This window comes from Meles meles, chromosome 10 (genome assembly GCF_922984935.1).
Source record: "Meles meles chromosome 10, mMelMel3.1 paternal haplotype, whole genome shotgun sequence".
Classification (NCBI taxonomy): domain Eukaryota; kingdom Metazoa; phylum Chordata; class Mammalia; order Carnivora; family Mustelidae; genus Meles; species Meles meles.
This window is the reverse complement of record NC_060075.1, coordinates 92274841-92300475: the sequence shown is the minus strand read 5'-3', so window position 1 is coordinate 92300475 and position 25635 is coordinate 92274841. Positions and strand designations below refer to the sequence as shown.

The 25635-nt window shown below is 37.4% G+C and overlaps 1 protein-coding gene across 4 annotated transcripts in view; it reads left to right on the top strand.

Annotated features, from left to right (window-relative positions):
* Nucleotides 1–24535, top strand: part of PNPLA8 (patatin like phospholipase domain containing 8) — a 39351-nt gene extending 14816 nt beyond the window's left edge. For all 4 annotated transcript variants that reach the window (XM_046020951.1, XM_046020953.1, XM_046020952.1 and 1 more), the window contains 6 exons: nucleotides 3777–3871; nucleotides 5575–5746; nucleotides 7418–7475; nucleotides 9572–9766; nucleotides 16512–16707; nucleotides 23498–24535. In XM_046020951.1, the coding sequence (XP_045876907.1) occupies nucleotides 3777–3871; nucleotides 5575–5746; nucleotides 7418–7475; nucleotides 9572–9766; nucleotides 16512–16707; nucleotides 23498–23772 (991 nt within the window). In that variant the 3' untranslated portion in view covers nucleotides 23773–24535. The remainder of the gene's footprint in view (nucleotides 1–3776; nucleotides 3872–5574; nucleotides 5747–7417; nucleotides 7476–9571; nucleotides 9767–16511; nucleotides 16708–23497) is intronic.
* The last annotated feature ends 1100 nt before the right edge of the window (nucleotides 24536–25635 follow it).

Below are 25635 nucleotides of genomic sequence, written 5' to 3'. Positions count from 1 at the left end.
CTTCTTTTTTTTTAAATTTCATTTAAAGCATTAGTGGGGGAAGGGGCAGAGGGAAAGGGAGGGAGAGACTCTCAAGCAGGAGCCATGCTCAGCATGGAGCCAGATATGGGGGCTTGTTCATGACCTGAGGCAAAATAGATCAGCTGCTTAACCAGCTGAGCCACTCAGGCGCCCCAAGGGCTTCTTCAACATATACCTGAATTTGCTTTTATTTTAATTTGACCTAGTATTTATTTCAGTTTGGTCTCTTCAGACCTTCTTGTTAGTTTAGGACAGTATATCAACCATGACTTAAAAAATCTTGGCAATGTTTTGTAACATTAGCTTTCTTTAATTATATTTATCTTACTGGTGTTTATCAGTCAGCTAGTCACTTAATAAAGAGATTGCTATAAAAGGAGTCTGTATCAGTAACTTTCTGAGTCCCCACGTCCTCAGCTGCAGATGCCAGTTCTGGTGCCATACTAGAGATATTTAGTGCATTCTTAGCTCAGAAGGAGGTAATTTCACCGTCGTACTCCATTCTTGCTGCTGGCAGTTCCTCCATGCTTCTTCTGATTAGTTTGTTGAGTGCCTCTTACTACTTGTTGGTTAGATCCTTTGGTGTTAGCCTCTCCCCGACCCCCACCAGATATTCTAGCTTGGATTCTGGTTTCCTGCCATCTCTGCTCCCATCTCTGGAATTGATAGTGCATGCCCTGCCTGTTCTTTGATTACTTTATCTCTCTGATTACATTCTCTGATACACCTGCTTTGCCAGTTACTATCTTGTATGTCCAAGTACTACGCTTATTGTTTTGTTAAATTCTGAGCTCCTGTATGTCAGCCACATTGTTTTCATTTTGACACCAATATCAGTAAGGGTGTGAGTGATGAGGGAAAAAGCTGTCTAACCATCTAGGCGGAGGACAATAAAATAATACCTTCAGATGGTAGCATGGGAAGCAGGAGGGAGGAAAAATATGCAAGAAAACTTTGAAGAAAAGGGGAATTGGATATAGAAGGAGATCAAGAGCACTCCTAAATGGAGACCCCATGGATACCTGGGGCAGAACTGCAGGGAAATGGGAGGAGGTGATCGGAATTGAGAAAGACAGTTCTGTTTTTGAACATGCTGAATAGAAGGCTTCACATAGCAGTATAGAAGTGCTAATTCAGCAAATGAAGATTGAGTTGATTGAGAAAAGAAAAGTCTTAGAATAACTTGATGTTTCTTATGGAAGCGAAATAACTGAAGAAGGTGAACATCATTCATATGATAAAGTGGTAATGAACTAGAATCATTCTAGTTTATAGAATTGGTTCAAGATGATGGGAAGTAAGGAAAGTGGGACTTAAATCAGTAAGGAATTTCACTGAGGGGCAGGAAGAAGCCAGTCCTCTCTGCCATTAAGATCAGGGCAGATGGAAAAGTTGGTATCATTCATTGAGTCAACTGTTGGGTGCCTACCATGTTCTTAACACTGATTTGGATCTGGGAATCAGTAAGCAAAACAGACAAAATCCAAGTCTTCATGGTACTAGCGTTCCAGAGGAGGAAAGAGAACAAAGAGAAAAGCAAAAATGTATTATTGAATAGTAAGGGGTTCTATGAAGAAAAAAAAGCAAAGTGTCAAAGAGTAAGTACTATTTTAGAGAATGATCATGATTATGACTTTTTTTTCATTTTAAAAAAATAACTGAGATACCGACTTACTGTATTAGTTTCAGGTATACAACACAATGATTTGATACCTGCTTATTTTGTAGAATGATCATAGTAAGTCTAGTTAACATCCATCACCACACAGAGTTAGTAACTTTTTATCTGGAGGTGAGAACATTTAAGATTAACTCTTTTAGTAACTTCCAAATATGCAGTACCGTATTATTAACTGTGTTAGCACGTTGTACCTTACATCCCCTGGATGCATTTATTATATTATTTATTGTGTAACTGGATGTTTGTACCTTCTGATCTCTTCACCCATTTTGTCAACCCCATCCACCCACCACCTTTGGCAAGCACCTGTGACTGTGACTTCTTTTTGAAGAAGTAACATTTGAGTAGAATTCTAAGGAACAGTCAGGAACATTCAACTATCTGCTTAGTAGAATGAGATATGTTGAAAAGAGCTTTGGGACCAGTAAGTATTTGATTTTAGAGAATAGGAGTTTTGTTAGTTGTTCAGGGAGGAAATTGGAGTGAAGACATTTGGGAAAATCTAAAGGTGGGTTAGGATGAAGAGAGGTATAAATAGCAGTTCTCCACTGGAGGCAATTTTGCTACCTAGAGGACATAGATCAGTGTCTGGAGGCGTTCTTGGTTGTTGGAGCTGGGGGATCACCGCTTTGTGTTTAGTGAGAAGAGGGCAATTAATGCTGAAACCCTACAATGCATAGGATAGCCCTACAGCAAAGAGTTTTTCAGCCCGAAATGTCCCTCTTGTTAAGCTGAGCAGTCTTGCAAGAGGGGAACAGGAGAAAACAACCAGGATGGGAAGTCTGTGTTGAGAGAAGTAAGGTACGAGGGCTTGGGAGAACAAGAACCCATACCTTTTATTGCTTTTGTGTATGAAAGCCCTGTACAGTGTTAGGCAGAGAGAATCAACCTGGCAAGTGTATTTATTTCTGAATTTGATGTGAGACGATTTGTGAATACAACATTTTAAAATAGTTTCCTACCTGATTATACAAGTAAAACTTGGAGGGGGAAAAAAAAGAAATATAAAGAAAAGCAAACCAAAAAATTATAGCTCACAATTCCCAGACTTTTAATATTTTGACTTATTTCTTCAAATCTTTTTTTCTTGCCTGAGTGTTTTATTTCTTTTTTATAAGATAATGGAGGTCACATTGTTAAGTGTATTTATCCGGCATTATCTTTAATTCTTTATGTCTCACTTTGATTTCATAGTGTATCTCTTCGATAAGCTATCTCACCTTCTTTTACTGCCTCTCTTCAAAGCTACATTACTTCTTAAAATTTTTTAAAAAATCATTTTTGGTTTCTACTTTAATATTAGAGTATTTTCTAGTGATTTTCTGTTAGCAGTATCAAAGCACACTTTGACACTCTACGTTGTATTTGGTGATGCCTAACTATAGCCAGGACCCTTCTGCCCCACATCTTGTATTAGGTTTAGAGCATTTCATTGTTTCTGTATATTCTCCCAGCATTAAGAATTGTCCACACGTTACACACATCCTGAATTGGCATATACCTCCTGGCCTCTTTTCATTTTCCACATTCATCATTAAGCTCTTTTCTGCCTTTGGCTAGGATCCAAAAGTGAGCAAAGTCAGCTGCATAAAGTAATGCATCTCTAATGACAGGGCATTGTCTCAGAGTTGTTGAAAGTTTTAAAAGATTAAAAGCTTAAAAGTGTGACTAGTGAAATGCAGAAAACAAAAATGTGTAGAAGCATAGGCAGCCAACTTACACTGCAGAGAGAAGAAACTAATATACAGTGTTCCAGAACAGGTGAGTGCAGGTTTTAAGTTTTTTCCACAGTCTGGGGTGTTTAAAAGAATATCTTACATTCTCATCTTTACAGTCATGTTCAGAGAGATAACTAGTATAAATTAAAACGTGCTGCTGTGACACAGGTTTTATGCCATTATTTAGATACTGGAGTTTTGAAAGTGATCTTAAAAACAGGCCATTTTTACTGACATTAATTTATATCATCAGTTTCCCTGTTAGCATATAAGCTAGAAAAGCAATTCGTAGGCTTGTTTTATTCAAGACTTATTTCCTTGAAACAGGAATTTTCATTTTTCCTTTTTTTCTGTAGGGGTGTGGTTGCCCTTCAGACACTGCGAAAATTGGTTGAACTTACTCAGAAGCCAGTTCATCAGCTCTTTGATTACATCTGTGGCGTGAGCACGGGTAATTATCGTTAAACAGAAGCCCTGTGTCCCTGCAGTGTACATTTAAAATCATGGTCATTCTCTGAAGTAATGGGTATTTTATGTTTTGATGATGAATAATCCTTTAATTGGCTTAATGAACTTTATAAAATGTGGGAATAAGTTACCATTCAGAGGTGGTGTTTTATTTTTTTGTTTTGTTTAGTTAAGTGTTTTGTTTTGTTTTGTTTTTGTGAAAGAGCACAGGGGCCTGTGCAAGTAGGGGTGAGGGACAGAGAGACAATCTTAAGCAGACTCTCTGCTCAGCATGGAGCCTGAGGCAAGGCTTCACCCCTTGACCCTGAGATCATGACCTGAGCGCAACCAGGAATTGGACACTTAATATTCTGAGCCACCCAGGTGCCCAGGAAATTGCTTCTTACATTATTTCTTACTTGATTGTTTGAAGCCAGAATTTAAATCGGTAAATGTGAGAATCAATGTGTTTAACATAATTTTTTTGAAGATTTTATTTATTTATTTGACAGGGAACATAAGCGGGGGAGTGGGAGAAGGAGTAGCAGGTTTCCCATTGAGCAGGGAGCCCGATTCGGGACTCGATCCCAGGACTGTGCGATCATGACCCCAGCCAAAGGCAGACACTTAATAACTATACCACCCAGGCACCCCTTCTGTTTATCTTTATAGTAGCTCTACTTAAAAGGCAGTTTTTTGGCAAGTTACTTCTTGTGTTAATTAGGGATTTTCTGCAAATTGAAAAAAGTAATTTCTATTATAAATTAGTAATGCCATTCAATTTATTTTAAAACCTAAGCTGTTTTCTTTTACTAGAATAAGACTGAGTATAATAAAATACATACAGTATTTAAAATACATTGTGATAATGAGTTCCTGTTTTTCCTTTGTGGGCAATCTCAGAGTAAGGCCTGATGCCGTATAGGTCTTTGCCCTCCTCTCCCCATCGGCAAAGCTTTCTCTCCTACGTTTCTCCTTAGTTCAGGGTTAGACCAGTTAGGTACTCTAGGTGGCAGTGTATCCTACCAAGTATAGCCAGGACATGAAATCAGCTATTTAAAAGGCTATCCCAGAGACCTAATTTCTTTAATTATTTTAGTCCGGACCAACTCAAAGAAGTAGTTATTTTAGTGAATTGGTAAGTTGTCAAATACAGTGTATTCTGTGACTAAAACTAAGGAATGTATTAAGGTTAGAAAGAACATCATTGACCATGGTATCTTAACTATGTGTTACTTAGTTTGATGTAAAAAAAAAATCCTATATATATGTATATATATTTTAACATCCCAATACTTTTATTAGGAAAAAGAGCAAAAAGGTAACAAAAAAAATTTGCTTAAATAGCTCATAGACTGAATCAAATTTCATTGAATATCATATTTCAATCATAGGTAATTTATATTAATTCCACAAGCTAACAATATTTTAAAAATTAATCCTCATCATCATTGGTTAACATTTATTTAGTCCTTATTGAGGCCAGTTAAAGCCCTTTACATGTGTTCCCTATATAAGAACATTATAAATTTTAGTTATTATCTCTATTTTAGAGATGAAAAAATTGGGCTTTTAGAGGTTAAATAGTTGGTCCCCAGGTGGCACAGAAAGTATCAGAGCTAGAATTTTAACCAGGTCTGTGACTGGGAAAGTCTTATAAGTATTGTAATGTCGACACTGGTAAAAACCAGGCATTCCTTCTTTCAGGTGCTATACTAGCATTCATGTTGGGATTGTTTCATATGCCTTTGGATGAATGTGAGGAACTTTACCGAAAATTAGGATCTGATGTGTTTTCACAAAATGTCATTGTTGGAACAGTCAAAATGAGCTGGAGCCATGCATTTTATGACAGTCAAACATGGGAAAATATTCTTAAGTAAGTTATTTTTTTTTAAGTTTGATTCTGTAAATAATACATGCATATTATTTGAAAAATGACAAAAAATTAGAATATTAAATTATTGATCCCAGTAATTAGAGTTGACCATTGTTAATATTTTGGTGTATAATTCCAGTCATATTTTTAAGTTCATGTGTGAGATTTGCATGTAGAAATTGCAGTTGCCTTTTTAAAAAATTGAGACCGTATTATACATAGACACGCACCTGTTGATTTTACTTAACTATTAGTCTCTTTCAAGTCATTAACAGATATTCTTCTAAAACGTTAATGATTTTTTTTTAATTTTTTTTTTAAGATTTTATTTATTTATTTGATAGACAGAGATCACAAGTAGGCAGAGAAGCAGGCAGAGAGAGAGGAGGAAGCAGGCTCCCTGCAGAGCAGAGAGCCCGATGCGGGGCTCGATCCCAGGACCCTGAGATCATGACCTGAGCCGAAGGCAGCGGCTTAATCCACTGAGCCACCCAGGCGCCCCTAAAACGTTAATTATTTTTAAACATTGTTTCCAGAATACTGTAAATACTCACTTTCCGAAAATACATATTTAAGCCTTTAAAATTACCCACAGTCTTATTCAGAGCTGTGGACTTTGCAATATATTTTCTTCTAGTCTCTTCCTAGACTGTATACATTTTCATACATACCTTTTTTAAAGAGTTAGAAGAAGTATTTTATATTGATATTTATGAAATATAATAAAGGGTAGATCATCGCCTAATTTGTACATACTATTGGTATGTGAAATTCACTAATACTCTATTTGACAGTCATGAATACTGTTTGACAAAAAATCACTAGAAACATGGTTTTTTCTTATTGAGGCAAGTTGGTTAAAAAACGTAGTCCTTATATCCAATACAGGGGAAAATATACATTTTTTTTAAGATTTTATTTATTTATTTGACAGATCACAAGTAGACAGAGAAGCAAGCAGAGAGAGAGAGAGAGAGGAGGAAGCAGGCTCCCTGCTGAGCGATAGCCCGATGTGTGTCTCGATCCCAGGACCCTGAGTTCATGACCTAAGCTGAAAGCAGCGGCTTAATCCACTGAGCCACCCAGGCACCCAAAGACACATGCTTTTAAGCCAGGAAAAAAATCTGCTCTAGAACAAAACTCCCTTATAATGGAATTGTGGAAATTGCTGCCCAAGGACAAGATCTGTAATGTTGCAGTTAATTCAGAGCCCAACGCCAATAATTTAAAAAGCATTTTGTAGGAGTGACAATTGGCTCTGTGTTGCTAGAACAAGTTTAAAATCTAAATGTCCTCATATGGTTTTTAGATTACTCTGTTACTAGTCTATGTACTTCTGTAGTTTTATCCCAACACACCTCCTTTATCCCTCAGGAGGACCCTGAAAACAGCAGTTTATTCTGCCTCAGTGCCTTTCTTTACTCCTCAGACAGGGTTGAATGTGTTGCCTTGTCATCTTTTGGTGTCCTTCTCAAGCCCCACCTCAACTCTCTATTGCTTTATGTGCATTAATTGTACTATCGCACCTGGAGGAGATCTTTATATTTCTTTTTTGTTGTTCATAGTACTTTGAACAAAACCCTGAGCAAACAGTATTTGAATATTGTATGTTCCCCGATGTTAGGAGATACAGTCATTCTGATGTACTTTAATTTTCCTCCTTTAATAAAGGGATAGAATGGGATCCTCATTAATGATTGAAACAGCAAGAAATCCTACGTGTCCTAAGGTAAGCTTGGAGTCTTAAATATAATCCCAACGTGGAATTGAAGGTCAGATGAAAGCACTTATTCTAAGACATACATTTCTTAGGAACCTCTTTTAATAGATTTTATTGATTCCTTACTTCTTGGGCTATTTTATGAAGATATAAGATATGGTCATTCGACCTCTTCCTGTATCCAGTAAAAGTGTAACTAAAGTTTAAGAACATGAAAGACTAGGTAGGACTAAAACCAAGGAAGAATTATTTTATCATAAGGTTAATCAAATCCAGTGACACAAGAAAAATCACAGCTTTTCTTCCCCCAGACTTTTTTAAAAGAAATTTTATGTGCCTGTGAATATATTAGATTAACGTACAAAAGGAATCCCAATTTTAAAAATGCTAATGCCACTGGAATTTGTTTTATATGGCTTCTCTTTTTATTTGTTTTGTTTGAAACCCAGTTATCAGAGTATTGCTTGAGTTCTGTGTTCCTTAATAATAACTTGTTACTTGGTTAAGGAATAACATTTACGGACTTCAGAATCCCCTGCAGCTAGTATTTATTCTTGGATGATAAGCTGTAACCTTGAAAGCTCAAATACGGCTCCTTTTATTTCTCTTTCACTCTTGCTTGTTCAAATTTCATTCATTCTTTAGATATTAATTCTGAGCCCCATGTGTCAACACTGTGCCAGGCACTCCAGAGACCTTAGTAAATGCAGACATGGAGTTTAGAGTCCAGTAGGCCAAAATAGGCATCTATCGGGTAATCACACAAACGAGGAGATACAGTTTCGCTGAAATAAATGCTATGGAGTACAAAAACAGTTCTCTGAAAGCATATATTTACAGGGACAGGAGGGAAGGCTATTCTGAGGAAAGGAGGTTTGAGATCTCAGTGTGCAGGCCAAAGAGTAGGAGCAGTGCTGGCACAGGGAAGGACCTGTGCAGGAGGAGGCAGGGAGAGGCACAGGAACTGAGCGCCCCAGGAGACAAGAGCCTGAGCATTCAAGGGCAGCGTGCAGAAATGGGACTGAAGTGGCAGTTGAATCAGACCAGCAGGGCCTTGGAGGCCATGTTACTGAGATGGACACTTTGGAGAAGATCCCAGGATGTACTCTGTGCTTCTTGTTTGTTCCCCTGTATCTTCAGAGCTGTTTGTTTTTCAGTCGTGGGAGTGGCCAACTTTAAATAAAAGACTAGATAGATTAGGTATAAGGGAACTTTAGCCCCCTCAAAAAGTAATTCACTCATTATGAATGGGTTTATCATGTTTTCCACATGATTCTCAATTCTGCCTGTCTATAGTCCAATTAATAGACCCCCTGGATTTTGGTGTATGACCAGCTCTTACCCATGGTGGCCTGTTGACACTCGGATCACTCATAGGATCTGGGGATATCTCCTCTGGTTTATTAAACAGCAAAGCTGACAAGCCCCTGGCAGAGCTCAACACAGAACCCCAGTAACTTTGGCCTCCTCCATACCTTTCAAGTTCTTTAAGTTTATGTTGCAGGTCATTAACCAGTACAGCACATTTTACATTAATGCAGCTGACACCGATAAAGTCTGAGACCCAAGGTGGTCTATTAGTTATTTTAATAAAAAATTACCCAGCTACCAGTTGTTAACTATGATAAGAAAGCCTCGGAGTGAGTTTGTTGTTAGATTCAGTTACTAAAGGCATAATGTTTTCAAAGAGAACAGAAGCAAAGACTAATTTGTAAATGCTACTAGGAAAATAGTATATTTATTCTTCTCTGAGTAGTTTGTATTCATTGCTACTACTCTTGCATTGATTATTATATAAAGATTTGCAAATGTATGTCTCCTAGTGTCTTTTTAAATGGCTACTCAAAGCATGTAGTCAGTGATGTCTTCTATTATTGTTGTCTTACTGTCCATTTCTCAAAATTGTCTCAGTCCTTGTATCTACTGTCCCGTAAAGAAATACCTGGTTAAATCTCATTCCCTTTACTTAACATCCTGTTTATGTTACATTTATCTTGATGGGTAGCTGTAGCTTGTTCACTCACACTACTCAACAATATTTAATTTTTTATAGATCCCAAATAGTGCTGTTTACAATGGGTATTGTTCACTTTTCACTTTACTAGGTAGCTGCAGTAAGTACCATAGTAAACAGAGGGATAACGCCAAAAGCTTTTGTGTTCAGAAACTATGGTCATTTTCCTGGAATCAATTCGCACTACTTGGGAGGCTGTCAGTATAAAATGTGGCAGGCCATTAGAGCCTCATCTGCTGCTCCCGGCTACTTTGCAGAGTATGCATTGGGAAATGATCTTCACCAGGTAAGTTGACCTACCTTTTGAAAGTTTGAGATTAAAGAATTAGCAATCATTAAATGTCACAGAGGGATCAACCCAGACTTTCTTCTTGTTTATATGTGGCAAAAGATGTCCCATACAAAATGTTTTTATTTGTAGTTTTTCTTAAATTAACGAGCCTTCTACAAAGATTATTTTTGTATTTTATATAATGTGATTCATACCTAACTATGATTTTATTGATGGAAAACATAGTATGTAGCATTGGCTGTCCAGATACAATAAAAATTAAAACACGGCCCTTGAAAACACAGAACGCAATCTGTTTGACAGTTGGGGTGAACATATTTTGAAGGAGATGATATAAGAAAACAATCACAGTAAACACTCATTAAGTTAGCTCTGTACTGGACACTTATACAATCCTTTGTAAGCATTGTCTCATTTAATCATCACTGCTTACAAATCGGATAGAGTTATTCCCACTTTTACAAATGAGGTATTGGAGTCTTGAGAAAGGTTAAATGACTAGAATAGGATCATGGCTGTTAAGTGACAGAGTTGGTATGCTACCTATAATTATACTGCTTCTAAGTTTATGGCTAAATGATATATAAAGTTGAATATTATTTCTGGAAGTTTATTCCTTTTTTGTTATGTACACTTACTTATCATAAAGTTTTTGTCAGGTTTTTCCCATTATGAAATGTTAACTCATAACTTTACAGTAAATGAAAAAAAAGTCATTGAAGCTTTCGACCTGATACTTCCAGAGTGTACGTTTTTATAGATGCTTAATTTTTATAATGCTATCCCACTTAAAATCAGTCTCATTCAGTATAGCTATTAACCTTAACTGTCCTCTCTAGTCAGTGAGGAATTTGTGCTCTGTTTGGTATTTAAATATATGTTGAGAAGAAAACTATTTTGGCAAGGAGTTTCAGATGTCATTCAAAAGCTCATACAAAGATCCTCTATATGAACTACGTATCAATTATATACTTTACATGTGTCAGTATTGTAATAGCTAAAACACTTCTATCGCTTTTATTTTCTCCTATATTTTTTCTTGTATGTTAGACCTATTTTTAAATATTATGGGCAGCTATCCCATTTTTTCTGTATTTCTAGAAGTAATATCATAAACATTGTAGTCATGAGATTAACCTAGGTTTCCTTTTGTCTTTGGAGTCAATTCAGACCATTCCTTACTTTGTCAGATCAGTCATTGTTCAATTATGTAAGGCACTTCCCCTTCTCGCCTTTCTTCCACCTGCTCAAGGCAGAAAGTGCTAGCTGTAGAGTTTTTCTGACATAGATTTCAAGACTTACTGGTCAAATTAACATTTTTATTTTAAAATGTACCTTGCGGTTTTTAACAAAAATTTCTGCATATTCTTACTCTTACCAGGTTGTAAATGGAGAAATAATTTAGACAGTGTATTCCGAATAGTAGTTAAAGATTTATAACATATCTTCAAGGTGGTTGTCGTGCTACAGAATTGCAGTTATGCCAAGTATTAATGAAAGTCTCAAATGATAAGTTACTGTATTTTAAGACCATATGCTCCCAGACTTCAAAAGAAGTTACTTCACTTGCTTTCTATTCTTTCTCTAAGTAGAAATAGTTCTAAAGTTTAATCCAGTACATAATAACAAACCAAAGTAATTCTGTGGTTCTCTTTCCATTTCATTTAGCCTAGTGTTATTTCTTTTCATGCTTAGCCATTTTTATATTGATGACCATAATCTCTGAGTTTAGGTTTGAGCTACAGATTAAAATAATTTACTATATAAAGTTTATGTAAAAGAATATACTTTTACGTAAATCAGGGACTTCAGGAAGATTTTTACATCTAATTAATACTCACATGAAATCTAGATTCTAAGCAAATCTTATTTTTAAGAATATTTTTCTTACTGCATGTTCTCTTACAAACATGAGGAAGAAGTAGGATTTTTTTTCTGCTCACAAGACGCTGTGAAAGATTGATTAGGATATTCTAACATGTGAATGATCTTGATGGCTTAAACAAAAAAAATATTCGAGTGAAATTCTAACCCTTCAGAAATTGTTAAGTTTAAAACTAAAATATGGTACTTACTATTATAATCCTCTTATCTTAAGCGCTTTGAATAATTATATTGAGTTATTTTGAGACTGATTTTTAAAATCTCTTTTTAACTGTCATGTCTGACATACGTTTTAACCTTAGTTACTTCACATGCTTTTGGAACCATGTAGAGCATAAATTTAGACTGATACTCTGAGCAGTTATTGAAAGCAGTGCCATAATTAAGAGGTGTGAGAAGGTAGACGTGTAGATCTCATTTGCCTTTGCCTTTAAGGAGAAGAACGTTATTACAGTATTTACCAGGTTTATCACATGTCTTAGAAAATTGTAAAGTGAGAATTCTTTTTGAGTAGCTTTCCAGGTATTACTTCTTTCCCCCTGCCCAAGTAGCACCATGTTTATCTTGAAATAGTACATTTTACACAAAATAAATCCTTCTTTCTCTTTTTAATAGTTTCATTGATATATAATTGATACACCCAAAACTGGGCATATTTGATGTATACAGTTTGATGAGTTTGGACGTATGCATGTCCCTTCTCTCTGATATTTTTCCATCTCCACCTCCAAAAGTAAATCATTCATTCTCTGCCTTTGGAGAAAGAGCCTGATAAATTAATTTGCACTAAAGGGTTTGATGACAGATTCTCATCTATTATTTTTCCTAGGCCTTATTTACATTCTGAAAGGTTATATCCAGAACTCAGAAAACGTTAACCTAAGAGGAATTATATTTCATATAAACGTTCCAGGTAAATAGTGTTTTCAGTAGAAAGAACCTGACTAGCACCTGGCAAATGATGCCTTTGCCAGGCCACAACTATTAATTTTTATTATAGCTGGTCAAAAATGTAGTGACTGCTTGCTCAGTACCAGGCAGTGTTAACTGGGAGGAATATAAAGGTTGTAATAAGTGCCAGCTTATTGTTTGTGTTTCCTGGGTCCTACCCTCAAATAGCTGAAACTAGAAGAATATAAGCAGAGTTATATAGTAAGATGATAAATTCATTAATATGGAGGCTCCTTAAGGAGTTAGAAATAAAACTACTCTTTGACCCAGCAGTTGCACTACCTAGGTATTTATCTAAAGGATACAATGATCCAAAGGGGCACATTCATCCCAATATTCTTTCCATCAGTGTCCACAGTAGCCAAAATATAGAAAGAGCCCAGAAGCCCATCAACAGGTGAATGGTTAAAGAAGATGTGTGTGTATGTACGCGTGTGCGTGCATGTGCACGTGCGCACACACACACACTGGAATATTACTCAGCCATCAAAAAGAATGGCATCTTTTTTTTTTTTTTAAGATTTTATTTATTTATTAGAGAGAGAAAGAAATCACAACTAGGCAGAGAGGCAGGCAGAGAGAGAGGGGAAGCAGGCTCCCCACTGAGCAGAGAGCCTGATATGGGGCTGGATCCCAGGACCGTGGGATCATGACCTGACCTGAAGGTAGAGGCCTAACCCACTGAGCCACCCAGGCACCCCAGAAAGAATGACATCTTGCCATTTGCAACAACATGGATAGAATTAGAGGGTATTATGCTAAATGAAACAAATCAGAGAAAGACAAAGACCATATGATTTCACTCAATATGGAATTTAAGAAACAAAACAGATGAACCATGGGGGAGGGAAGGAAAAATAAAATAAGAAGAGAGACAAAACATAAGAGATTCCTAACTATAGAGAACAAACTGAGGGTTGATGAAGGGGAAGTAGGCGGGGAATGGGCTAACTGGGTGATGGGTATTAAGGAGGGCATTTGTGATGGGTGCTGAGTGTTGTATGAACTGACGAATCACTTAATTGTACCCCTGAAATTAATACTATACTATATGTGAGCTAACTTGAATTTAAATAAAATCTTGAAAAAATGAATTCAGTAATGAAAATATGCATAGGGTTAAGAAGTAGTACAGAAGACGTGGCTTACTCTGTCAGGAATGGCTTTACAAAGACATTTCGCACCAGTTGAGATCTAAAGAATGAATAGTTGGGTAGGATGGACACGGGATTAGGGTGATAAAAATGTTTTGGAAATAAAGGCTATGGTTGTAAAACATTCTGAATGTAATTAAGGCCACTGAATTGTGACCTCAAAAATGCTTAAAAGGACCGATTTTATGTTTTGTATATTTTACCATTATAAAAAAAAAGAATTTTTTTAAAAAGTCATAACTGGGATGAGAGGATGAGGAGAAGTTCACGCTGTGCAAGGGTTATTTTCTCTGGTAGGTACTCTGTGATTTGAAATGATTAAATAAACATTAAAAGCAATCAAAAGTATCCAAATTTTAGGCTATTAAGTACATGTGAAATGTACTACTATTAAAACACAATTCTGTGTATACCTCTGAGAGGTAAATAGCAAATTATTCAATCAGTTCATTTTTTTTTTCCATTTTATTTATTTTTTCAGCGTAACAGTATTCATTCTTTTTGCACAACACCCAGTGCTCCATGCAAAACGTGCCCTCCCCATTACCCACCACCTGTTCCCCCAACCTCCCACCCCTGACCCTTCAAAACCCTCAAGTTGTTTTTCAGAGTCCATAGTCTCTTATGGTTCGCCTCCCCTCCCCAATGTCCATAGCCCGCTCCCCCTCGATGACTTGTCAGTGGCAAGGAAGTGCAGAGATTTGAATGGCATTATTGAATGGAACAGAAGCACAGTGGAATTTTGAATTGACATAAGTTTAGCCTCTATTGGTTTTCTGAGGAGAGTGGGCCTGGTACCTCTAAAAACACTAAAAAACAACCCACGCTCCACTGTGATCATTTCCAGCAGATGCAGTCTCTCAGTCCATCTGCTTCAAACTCAGCACACAAGGATAGCAGTCCCTAAAGCCGTACTCACTGCCTGCTCTTCGGCCTGCCATTGATTAGATGGACATTTAAGTTTTTAATGAAGGAACTGAAATTGTCTGCTAAGGGGGCGCCTGGGTGGCTCAGTGGGTTAAAGCCTGTGCCTTCGGCTCAGGATCGAACCCCACATCAGGCTCTCTTCTCAGCAGGGAGCCTGCTTCCCTTCCCCTCTCTGCCTGCCTCTCTGCCTACTTGTGATCTCTGTCTGTCAAATAAATAAAATCTTTAAAAAAAAAAAAAGAAAGAAATGAAATTGTCTGCTAGGTGTCAGAGAAACTTCACTTCTCACAGTGTTAACTTGCACTGTGATGTGTTTTAGTTTAGGATTCTGATCTTTATTGTATTCTCTGTCATGCTACTTTGAGTTTAGGAGTGAAAGAACTCTATTACTGTGGCATTTAGCTGTTTCACTAAGATGTGCACTGAAAATTAAGTCTCTTGGATCTAATACAGAGAAGTATGAAGTACAATGCTAGCACGTGTGCTGTTAGGTCCTCATTCTGCTTCTGATACAGATTTCCCTCTTCCTGAGTCTAGACAAGGGACACCTACTGCCAGTCAGGTGGCAGACGATGGGAACCCAGGGCTCCCGTTTCTTGTATCTGAGGCCTGGGGCCAGTCACAGGCCAAGTGTGTGCAGTCTTCTAGGTCTCAGAGACCATCCCAACTTAAGCCTGTTTCAACCACAGAGGGACTTCATAAAAAAAGCTAAAGACCTGAAATATGGTGGACCTATCAATAAATGGGCCCCCATTGACAAGGGTTGTCTTTTGAAAGAATAGCTTTTTCTCATGAAAGTCACGTACGTGGAAACAGGAACCACATTCCTTTGAAGAGTTGTAGTTAGCGATGGAGATCGCACTTCAGGGGAAGGTGGAGGTTAGATTGGAAATGGCAGCCAACAACCCACCCCAAAATGGAGAATAGAGCAAGCAATGAAAACATGTGACAAGACAGTTTCTCTGAGAATCTACATAGCCCTTTGTATCTCTGTTAGCCCAAAGGCATCATAAAGCTAGCTACACATTGGGGATGAATGCCATCGGCATATGATAACTTTGGCTTTGGGCTTTTTAGAAGGAGTAACTTTCTAGCAGTTTGTAGCTTTTCAAGATTGAATGGCTGTGCTTATACCAAGTGAGGTTTATCCCAGCAATGTAAGGCTAGTTGTGTACTTTTATTCTGCTACAGTTTAGCAGTATTTGTCTGCGGATTTTACCCTTCTTTCCTCCTGAAGTCTTCAAAATAAGTTATTATTTATAATAAATGCTTGGAAATACAAAGTTTGCCTTCATCATTTAGATTATATCTGCATTATAATGAATGCGATACTTTGAAATTGTACTGTTGATAAAGTTGCAGTTAAATTTGTTGAATTATTTGGTTATATTTGACTTGTGAACGAAGAGCTAGTTTTAATTGCTTGGTAGAACCACAGTTGTTCTATTAGGTTTTATATAGAATCTATAGTAACCACTAAGCAAGGATAATATCGTTTAAAAATAACTTTGTTCATTTTAGTAGTTTTGAGAAGAATATCCAAAGCAATCAAAGAAGTTAAAATAATTTCCATAATAGGAAAAGAGCTCTTAATGAGGTCAGTGAGCTTTCACAAGTACACTTTTTTTAAGCTATAATATATAAAAGAAATTCACTTTAAAGGAACTTACCTTCAAATCATTTTTTCAATTTATTAGATTGTTAAGCTCTCCTTGTGAGTACATTTCAGTCTGTTTAAAATACAATTTTTGCCTTTATATTTATAAAATAGAATTTCACTTTTAAGAGTTCTGAACTATATTTTTTTGACTTATATTTTGCAGGATGGAGGTTTGCTTCTGAATAACCCTTCGGCACTAGCAATGCATGAGTGTAAGTGTCTTTGGCCCGACGTCCCGTTGGAGTGCATAGTGTCCCTGGGCACTGGGCGTTATGAGAGTGATGTGAGGAACTCCGTGACATACACAAGCTTGAAGACCAAACTGTCTAATGTTATCAACAGTGCCACAGATACAGAAGGTCAGTCTGTCTGTTTGCCACCTTAAAGCACTTTAACTTCCAGAGTTCAGTGTTCGGTAGCTTATGCTGATGCTGCCTAGGAAGGAGTATGTTATGTCTGTCTAGGGGGCTCAGGAAGCAGAGGGGAGCAAATCTTTTGTTGTTTTCATGTCTCCTCACTCATTTCTTCTAAGGGACTCCTGAAGAGAGACTTTCTTCCTCTATGTGCTAGTATTCCCGTGCCTGGGTGTACAGCTGGAGAAGTTTCTATAGCTGATTAGCATGAAGGTTCAGTTGGAGACTTAAAATATACATCAGATCTTGTCTTTACCCTGCTCAGAGCCTCTAGGCTTTCCATCACATGTAGAACTAAATCCAGAAGCCTCATTCACTGAAATTTAGTAGGCCTTTGAGACCTAGCATTTGAATACATCCCCTCCCCGATTACTCACACGGGTCCCTGCTACCAGTTGGCCCTCAGTCTGGTTCAGAAGTCTCTTGCCTTGGGTGCTCTGCAGTTGCTGTGCCCTCTCCACGTGAGGTCTTCTTCCCTCAGATTCACACTTGATTCACTCCCCTTTTTCATTCAGGCCTCTGCTCAGATGTCACTTTCTCAGAAAGACCTTTCCTGATTGCTTTCTGTCCCCCTCACTGTCATTCTACCCTCTTACCCTGCTTCTTCCCTTTTTTTTTTTTTTTTTTGGACTTAGAGCATTTCTCTCATCACGTGGCTGTGTATCACACATTTGCTTGTTTCGTTGCTTATCATCTCTCTCTCTCTCTCTATCCCACAAGAATGTAAGGTGGGAGGCTGTCCAGGCTGTGTTGACTGTGCTGCCTGCACATAGTACGCAGTCAGTGAGTATTTATCCAATTTCTGGTTTTGGCCTTGAAGTCTAGAACTCCTTATTTTGTTACTTTAATAAAGTCTTATGTGAAATCTGTTATTCAGTTCTTAAAAAGAATTGTTACCATTTACCAACCCCTTGCTTCTGAATCTCATTCTTTTCATATCATTGTGTTACTAGCCAAGTCTTTAATCCACATGAGAGTCTTAAACTCCCCACTGAGGACTTTTATCTAGTAAGTGACAACCCAAAAGAAGCTTGTATACTGGATTTTTCACTATCTGAAAATTTGTTGTCAAAATCAAAATATTCTTTTTTCTTATTTTCCCATCACATTTTTATTTTATTAGGTCACAGCACAAATGCATTTGACTTAAACTTAGAATACTGAATTTCTGAATGTCTGCAGTGAAATAAATGCCTATGGCATCATAAAACAGTTTTCTTAAAGATGATGCGACATTGGGCGCCTGGGTGGCTCAGTGGGTTAAGCCACTGCCTTCGGCTCAGGTCATGATCTCAGGGTCCTGGGATCGAGTCCCGCATCAGGCTCTCTGCTCAGCAGGGAGCCTGCTTCCCTCTCTCTCTCTCTGCCTGCCTCTCTATCTACTTGTGATCTCTCTCTGTCAAATAAATAAAATACAGTCTTTAAAAAAAAAAAAAAAAGATGATGCAACATTGCTTCTGTGATATATGTAGCATATTTTTATGTACATGCAAGTGAATAGTTAAAATTGAATAGTGCTTCATCTGTGACTTAAAAAGAGGAAAAGAGGGCCACCTGGGTGGCTCAGTCAGTTAATCATTTGACTCTTGATTTCAGCTCAGCTCATGATTTCAGGGTCGTGATACCGAGCCTGCCGAACATGGAGTCTGCTTTAAGATTCTCTCTCCCTCTGTCTCTCCCCCACTTGTGCATGCTCTCTCTCTCTTAAAAAAAAAATTGTAAAAGAAAATTTCTTACTATTTTTCATTAACTGTGGAATTAACACCATCATTACCAAGAAACATATTTCTAGGGGCACCTGGATGGCTCCCAGTCACTTCTGGAGTCCTAGGATCAAGCCCCGCATTGGGCTCCCTGCTCAGCCAGGGAGTCTGCTTCTCCTTCTGCCCCTCACCCTGCTCATGCTCTCTCTCTCTCAAGTAAATAAATAAAATCTTTTAAAAAGTTTTTTTGAAAAGCATATTTCTAGATCTGTACAGTATTCTTATTTTAAGCAATCTGCTGAGAAAAAGAAAGCTTTAATCAGCCAGTCTCAAAATGCTTGTATGTATGTCTGCTGCACATCATCTGATGGGCTAAATTAAAATTTTTCAAGAAACAAGTACTGCTGTTTCCGTAACTTACACCCTTGTTAATGAAGAGCTTGAGTGAAACACATGTAATTGCTGATACTAGATGGTTGTTGACCCATAAAAACTGTAATTTCATTTAGCTCAATCTAATGCATTATCAGTTGCTAAATAAGTGGTGAAGAGTTGCAGATGATTAACATTATGAATTAAGAGGAGGAATAAGAAAATGAAACTAGGTTATTGTAAACAGTTAGACTAGGGACGGCTGGGTGACTCAGTCGGTTAAGGGTCTGCCTTCAGCTCAGGTCATGATCCCAGGGTCCTAGGATCAAGCCCTAGGTCGGCCCCCTGCTGAGCTGGGAGCCTTCTCCCTCTCCCTCTGCCTGCTGCTCCCCTTGCTTGTGCTCTCCCCGTCTTTCTCTCTGTCAAGTGTACAGAATCTTAAAACACCAAAGTAGACTTGATATAGGTCTTAAAGGATAATAGGGTTTAGAGATTTTAAAAGAGGGTTAAGACTGCCACTTCTGACCATGATAAAATAATAGAGGCCATATATTTCTCCCACGTGAAACCATTAGCAAACAACAGAACAGTGGCTTTCAGCCATTAGATGAGGTGGCATGGGTTCATGATCTCTGCGAGAAGGAAAATAAATGAAGTAATCCCTGCGATTGCCCCGCTTGCTACCTGAAAAAAAGGTTTCTAGGTGGTAGCAAAGAAGGGGTGGACCCAAAAAAGCGGATAGGAGACAGAGTTGGAGTTCATGGAGGCCCAGGAAACTGGAATTTGTTGGCCAAATACTACAGAGGAGGCAGCTTCACAGAGAGAGTGCTCCAGAGATATGCAGGGGAGTCCTCTGGAGTACTAATAAGTGCATGCATGTAAGGAAGCTCCCCAAGGCAGGGCCCAGAACCACCAGGAAGAATTAGACACAACTCTTCTTGGAGCTCACACAGGAGCCAAAGTAGCTCAGGTTTTTATCAAGTAGGTTAGAAGGACCTGGTAATACATGAGATGTGCAGAGGAGTTCTCAGAAGAATATTGTCTCAGTGGCAGCGTCAGACTAGTTTCAGAGTGAGGGCTGCTCAGGATCCACTGTCACACTGCTTAAAAGCAGCCTTCAAAAGGATGGAATTAAATCCAGTTAACAGCATCCGTTGTTAGAATAAAGTCAAGATTAAAAGGGATACAGCAAATTCCAGCACAGAAAAATAACAAAAATTCACAATGTTTGGTGTCCAGTGCAGAATTACCAGGCATACAAAGAAGCAGGAAAAGACACCCTTCACCAGGAGAAAACCCAGTCAGTGGGAACAGACCTAGCTATGAAACAGATGATAGGCAAGTAGCAAAGACATTACAGTAACTATTAAAAACATACTTGGTGCAGAGAGAGTCAAGTATCATATGGTTTCACTTATTTGTGGAGCATAACAAATAACATGGAGGACATTGGGAGATGGAGAGGAGAAGGAAGTTGAGGGAAATTGGAAGGGGAGGCGAACCATAAGAGACTATGGACTCTGAAAAACAACCTGAGGGTTTTGAAGGGTCAGGGGTGGGAGGTTGGGGAAACCAGGTGGTGGGTAATAGGGAGGGCACGTATTGCATGGAGCACTGGGTGTTGTGCAAAAAATGAATACTGTTATGCTGAAAAATTAATTAATTAATTAAAAAAAAAAAAACCATACTTGGCATGTTTACTGGGCTGGAGGAAGACTGGAATATGATAAGGAGAGAAATGAATGATACAAAAGAGGCCCAAATCAAACTTCTAGAGGTGAAGAATACACTGTTAGAAATGAAAAATAAAGCTGATAAGATTAATAGCAATTCTGCATAAAAACTTGCATAAAATAGAAGAAGGGTAATACATCCCAGGTCATTCTATCAGGCCAGTGTTACTCTGACGCCAGAGAGGAGAAAAATTACAAAATGCATAAAAATACTAATTCCCTATTAGTTTCCCCATGCTGAAATCCTTAAAATATACTAATAAATTGAATTCAGCAATCTATTAAAAGGAGAACAGAGTATAACCAAGTAGAATTCATCCCAAGAATACAGGATTGGTTTAACATATTAAAAATTAACAAAATTTACATGTTAATTTAAGACCAAAAAATGAAAATTTTGTGGTATCAATAGATAAAGAAAAGACATCTGACAGAACTTGACATCCATTCATGATGAAAACTCACAGTAAGTTAGGAACAGAAGGGAACTTCCTCAGCCCAACAGAGGGCATCTATTCAGACAAAACCCCTAGAGCTGGCATTATATTTGATGATGAAAGACCAAAAACTTTCTGTTTTAAGATCAGAAACAGAGTAATATGTGTCTCATCATTTCCAGTCATTGTACTGGAGATCCTTTCCAGTATAGCAAGGCACTGAAAGGAAGTAAAAGGCAGCTAGATTAGAAAGGAAATAAATATTCATAGGTAACACTATTGTCTACGTTGACAGTCTTTTAAAAAGATCCTAGAACTAACAAGTTCAGCGAAGTTGGACAGTACAGGGTCAGTAAAACTCAATTGTATTTCTGAATACTAGCAGTTGGAAATTGAAACTAAATATATACAAAGATAGATAAATATCATTTATAATAGTACAAGAATGTTAAACACTGAAAGAATTACTTGTTTCAAATTACATGCAAGACCCGAACGGTAAAAACTGCAAAACATTCCTGGAAGAAATTAAGAAGTTCTGAATAAATCAGTAGATACACCATGCTCATGAATTGGAAATCTAGTGGGTTTTAGTGGCACACCACAAATTGATCTGTAGACACCATGCAGTTGTTGTAAAAATCCAGATAGCCTTTTTCTGGGGTAGAGATTTAACAAGATGACTGTAAGGTTTATGTGGATATGCAAAGGACCTATAAAAACCAAAACAATTTTGAAAAAGAACAAAGTTGGAGGACTTACACTTTCTGATCTCAAGACTATAAAACTGCAGTAAGCAAAGAACTGTGGTATTTGTATAAAGATAGACATACAGATCAGTGCTGCATAATAATACAGAAATTGATCCATACATGTAGGCTCAAAATATTTTTGACAGGGTAACTCAATGGGAAGGGATAGTCTTTCCAACCAATAGTACAGGGACAATGAGGTAACTATATTCAAAAAGTGAGCCTTGACCCTTCATACCATATACAAAAATTAATCTGAAATGGATCATAGACTTAAATAAAAGAGTTAAAACTGTAAAACTTCCAGAAGAATACCCTGAGAAAATCTTAATGACTTGGATTAGTAAAGATTTTTTAGATAGGACACAAAAAACATGAACCAAAAAAGAAAAAATAGATAAATTAGACTTTACCAGAGTACAGATTTTGCTCTTCAGAGGACACTCTAAGTGAATTGAAAAGCTGTAGGCCGAAATAAAATATTAGCAAAACATGTATCTGATCTATTACCAGAACCAAATATATAAGCAGATCCAAACCATATAGAGAATTCTCACATTATTTATATAAAAAATACATAAATTCAGGGGCACCTGGATGGCTCAGTGGGTTAAAGCCTCTGCCTTTGGCTCAGGTCATGATCCTGGGGTCCTGGGGTGGAGCCCCGCATCAGGCTCTCTGCTCAGCAGGGAGCCTGCTTCCTCCTCTCTCTCTGCCTACTTGTGGTCTCTGTCAAATAAATAAAATCTTAAAAAAAATAAATTCACTAAAAAAATGGGCAAAATATTTGAACAGACATGTCATTGAAGAAGATCTGCAGATGACTAAAAAGTACATAAAAGACTTCACACCATTATCCTGTGGATAACTGATTGCACTTCTCTTGAGGGAATACTTTGTGATGAGATTGCTGGGTCATATGGTAAAAGCATGTTTGTCTTTTTTTTCTTTTTTAATTGAAGTAAAGCTGGCACACAATGTTACATGTAAATTCTTACATGTAAATTCTTTACAGCAGAATTATTCCTACTAGCTAAAAACTGAAGAGAACTAGAAAGAACAAATTGTGATCTGTCTGTGCAGTGGAATTCTACCCACCAGTAAAAAGGAAAGGAGCTGTTGATACATACTATGACAGGGGTGAATTTCAAAAGAATATTGCTAAGTAAAAGAAGCTAGTCCTGGAAGAGCTAGCTATATGCTTCTGATTCTGTTTATATGAAATTCTAGAAAAGGCAAAGATTAAGAAGAGGAAGAAGTACAAAAAGGCATGAAGCCACTTTTTGGGGGTGATAGAAATGTTCTGTCATAACGGGTGTGATTACACAAAGATACACATTTCTCAGAACTTCTCAAATTATACACTTAAGATTGGTGAATTTTGTATGTAAATCATACTTCAGTAAAGATGATACCAAAAATCATAAAACAGTAAAAGGAAAGTTGGAAAGGCGTTTCAGCAGTGGCTATCAGTATGACCAAAAACAGAGAAAAGAGAATACAGGAGCTAGTAATCTAATTAGCAGAGTTACATGAATGATCTTGGAGATGAATTTCATTTTGTAGTTATAGTCATTAGTATGGAATCCTTGGACCGACTGTTAATTGGCTGGCATGATGAAATAAAGCTTTGTAATTTGCCCTCAAAGAAGATAATTTTAAATAAGGATAAAATTAGGTCATTGCAGAATAAATCAATTTTCTTATCTACCCTGTCCTCTCTCTCTTTGTTTCAACAGAAGTTCATGTAATGCTTGATGGTCTGTTACCTCCTGACACCTATTTTAGATTTAATCCAGTAATGTGTGAAAACATACCTCTGGATGAAAGCCGAAATGAAAAGCTCAATCAGCTGCAGCTGGAAGGGTTGAAGTACATAGAAAGAAATGAAGAAAAAATGAAAAAACTTGCGAAAATACTAACTCAAGAAAAAACAACTCTGCAGAAAATTAATGATTGGATAAAACTAAAAACTGACATGTATGAAGGCCTTCCATTCTTTTCAAAATTGTAATAAGGGTATGTATATATTTTCATAAGCGAGGGCCTGACCAGAAGATCAGTGAGTTCTGTAAGGAATTGGCGGGATTCAGCATGAGTTGACTTAGAAGTACTAGCGAATCCTGGAAAAGTACGAGCTTGGGCCAGTTTGCACGGTACAGAGGGCATGCTGGGTTACAGAATTCATATGGGAATTAGGTTTTTATGATGTGAATAACAGTGCTCTAGGAGTCTTTTATTATTGTGCTAGTTGGTTTTAGTAAATACTGCTGTTCCATTGTTTGATATTTGAGAATTTATTAATATATGTGCCAAACAAGAACTATCATCGTCCTACACTTGGTATTTTTGCTTCAGTCACCATAATCATGTGGAATATGTTTGATACTGATTTACTTTCATGGGGAAAATCTAATTCCTTCTTAAATTTCCATCACTTACATGTTCACAATGTATAGTCTAGGATCCAGAGGTTGACTTTTACTGGATTATTATATAAACAGATACATAAAAATAAAATTTTCTGTGTCAGAGGGCTTTTACATTTGAAATATGAAAGAATCAGATAAAGTTCTCTTCAAGATACGTTTATTTCAGTCAACATCATTTGGTTCACAAAGATGAGTGAAGCTCCAGTCAACCACTTTTCCCCCTGAAATTTCAAGATAATGCCGGTGTTAACTTTTCTAGCTCTAGCTTACCATTCACTGTTAAAAAGTATTTGAATTTACTGAGAAGATATCTCTATCATTAACAAAAATAAACTATTGAAATAATATACTGTTAAAAGGCTAATGTCATTTTTAAAAAATTTTTTACTGTTGATAGGAAATGTAGCTTCCTGTCTCATAAGCATTTGAATATACCTGCCAACAGTGTGTGTAAAAAAATACGTTTTGTTTCATCGGATTAACTTCTTTAACCGGTTAGATTTCATGGAGGTTGTATATATGCCAACCCAAATCATTGTTTATGCCAACCACATTCATTTTTGCTTTATTACCTATCTGCTATGTAAATCCTTATTACATCACATGTAGATTTGTCAAGGAAAATGAGAAAAGGTAAATGCCTTTTGTTTTGTACATACCAGCTAAAGCTAAACCCCACTGCTGGATGATTCCATTGCTTCTTCAGAACATGAATTCATAGAGGCTGTGAGGCATGGTTCAGAGCCCTGGGGGGAGCTGAGAGTCTGGATGCTAATCTGACCTCTGATGCAAAATCCTGTATGTGACCAGGAGGAGAGCGACAGCCTCTGTGGGCTTTGGGCATTTCATTTATAAAATGAGAAAAGCTAGCTTGAAAATTCTATTTACTCTTTTATGGCAATCCAAATTCCGCCGATGTACAAGCGCAAGATGGGAAGAGATGTGAAAATGAGTTTTCAGTCTACCAGTGTTAAACTGGTAGAATATCTGCTCTTTTCAAAGAAGCAAAGAGGAAAAATCGTCTGTTCTAGAAATGTAAATTCTCCAACTCATCAGTTACATAAAAAAAGGAATAAAAATTGTTTTGATGCTCAGGCCTTTCGGAGTGTCTGAAAATTCTTGCTTCAGTGATAAAGGGTATGCTGGCCATGTTTCAGTTCTGTTCTCGCTGCAGATAGTATTCTTTATTAAAAAAAGTACCTCCGATAGAGTTGTCCCTAGAGGCATATGGGCTGCATGGGATTTCCCCCAGAGCGGGGAGAAAACACGGCCTGGGCTAAAATTACCCTATGAGCCTTTTCTCCTCCCACACACGTTTTACCGAGAAAGATGTCAGAGGAATCTTCTGAGAGGGAAGAAAGTCACAAAAAGCATGCAGTCTGAGGGGAGGGAGGGAGATCTCACAGCTTTGTTTCGGTGATGGGGTAGATGGGTTCCCTCGGAGC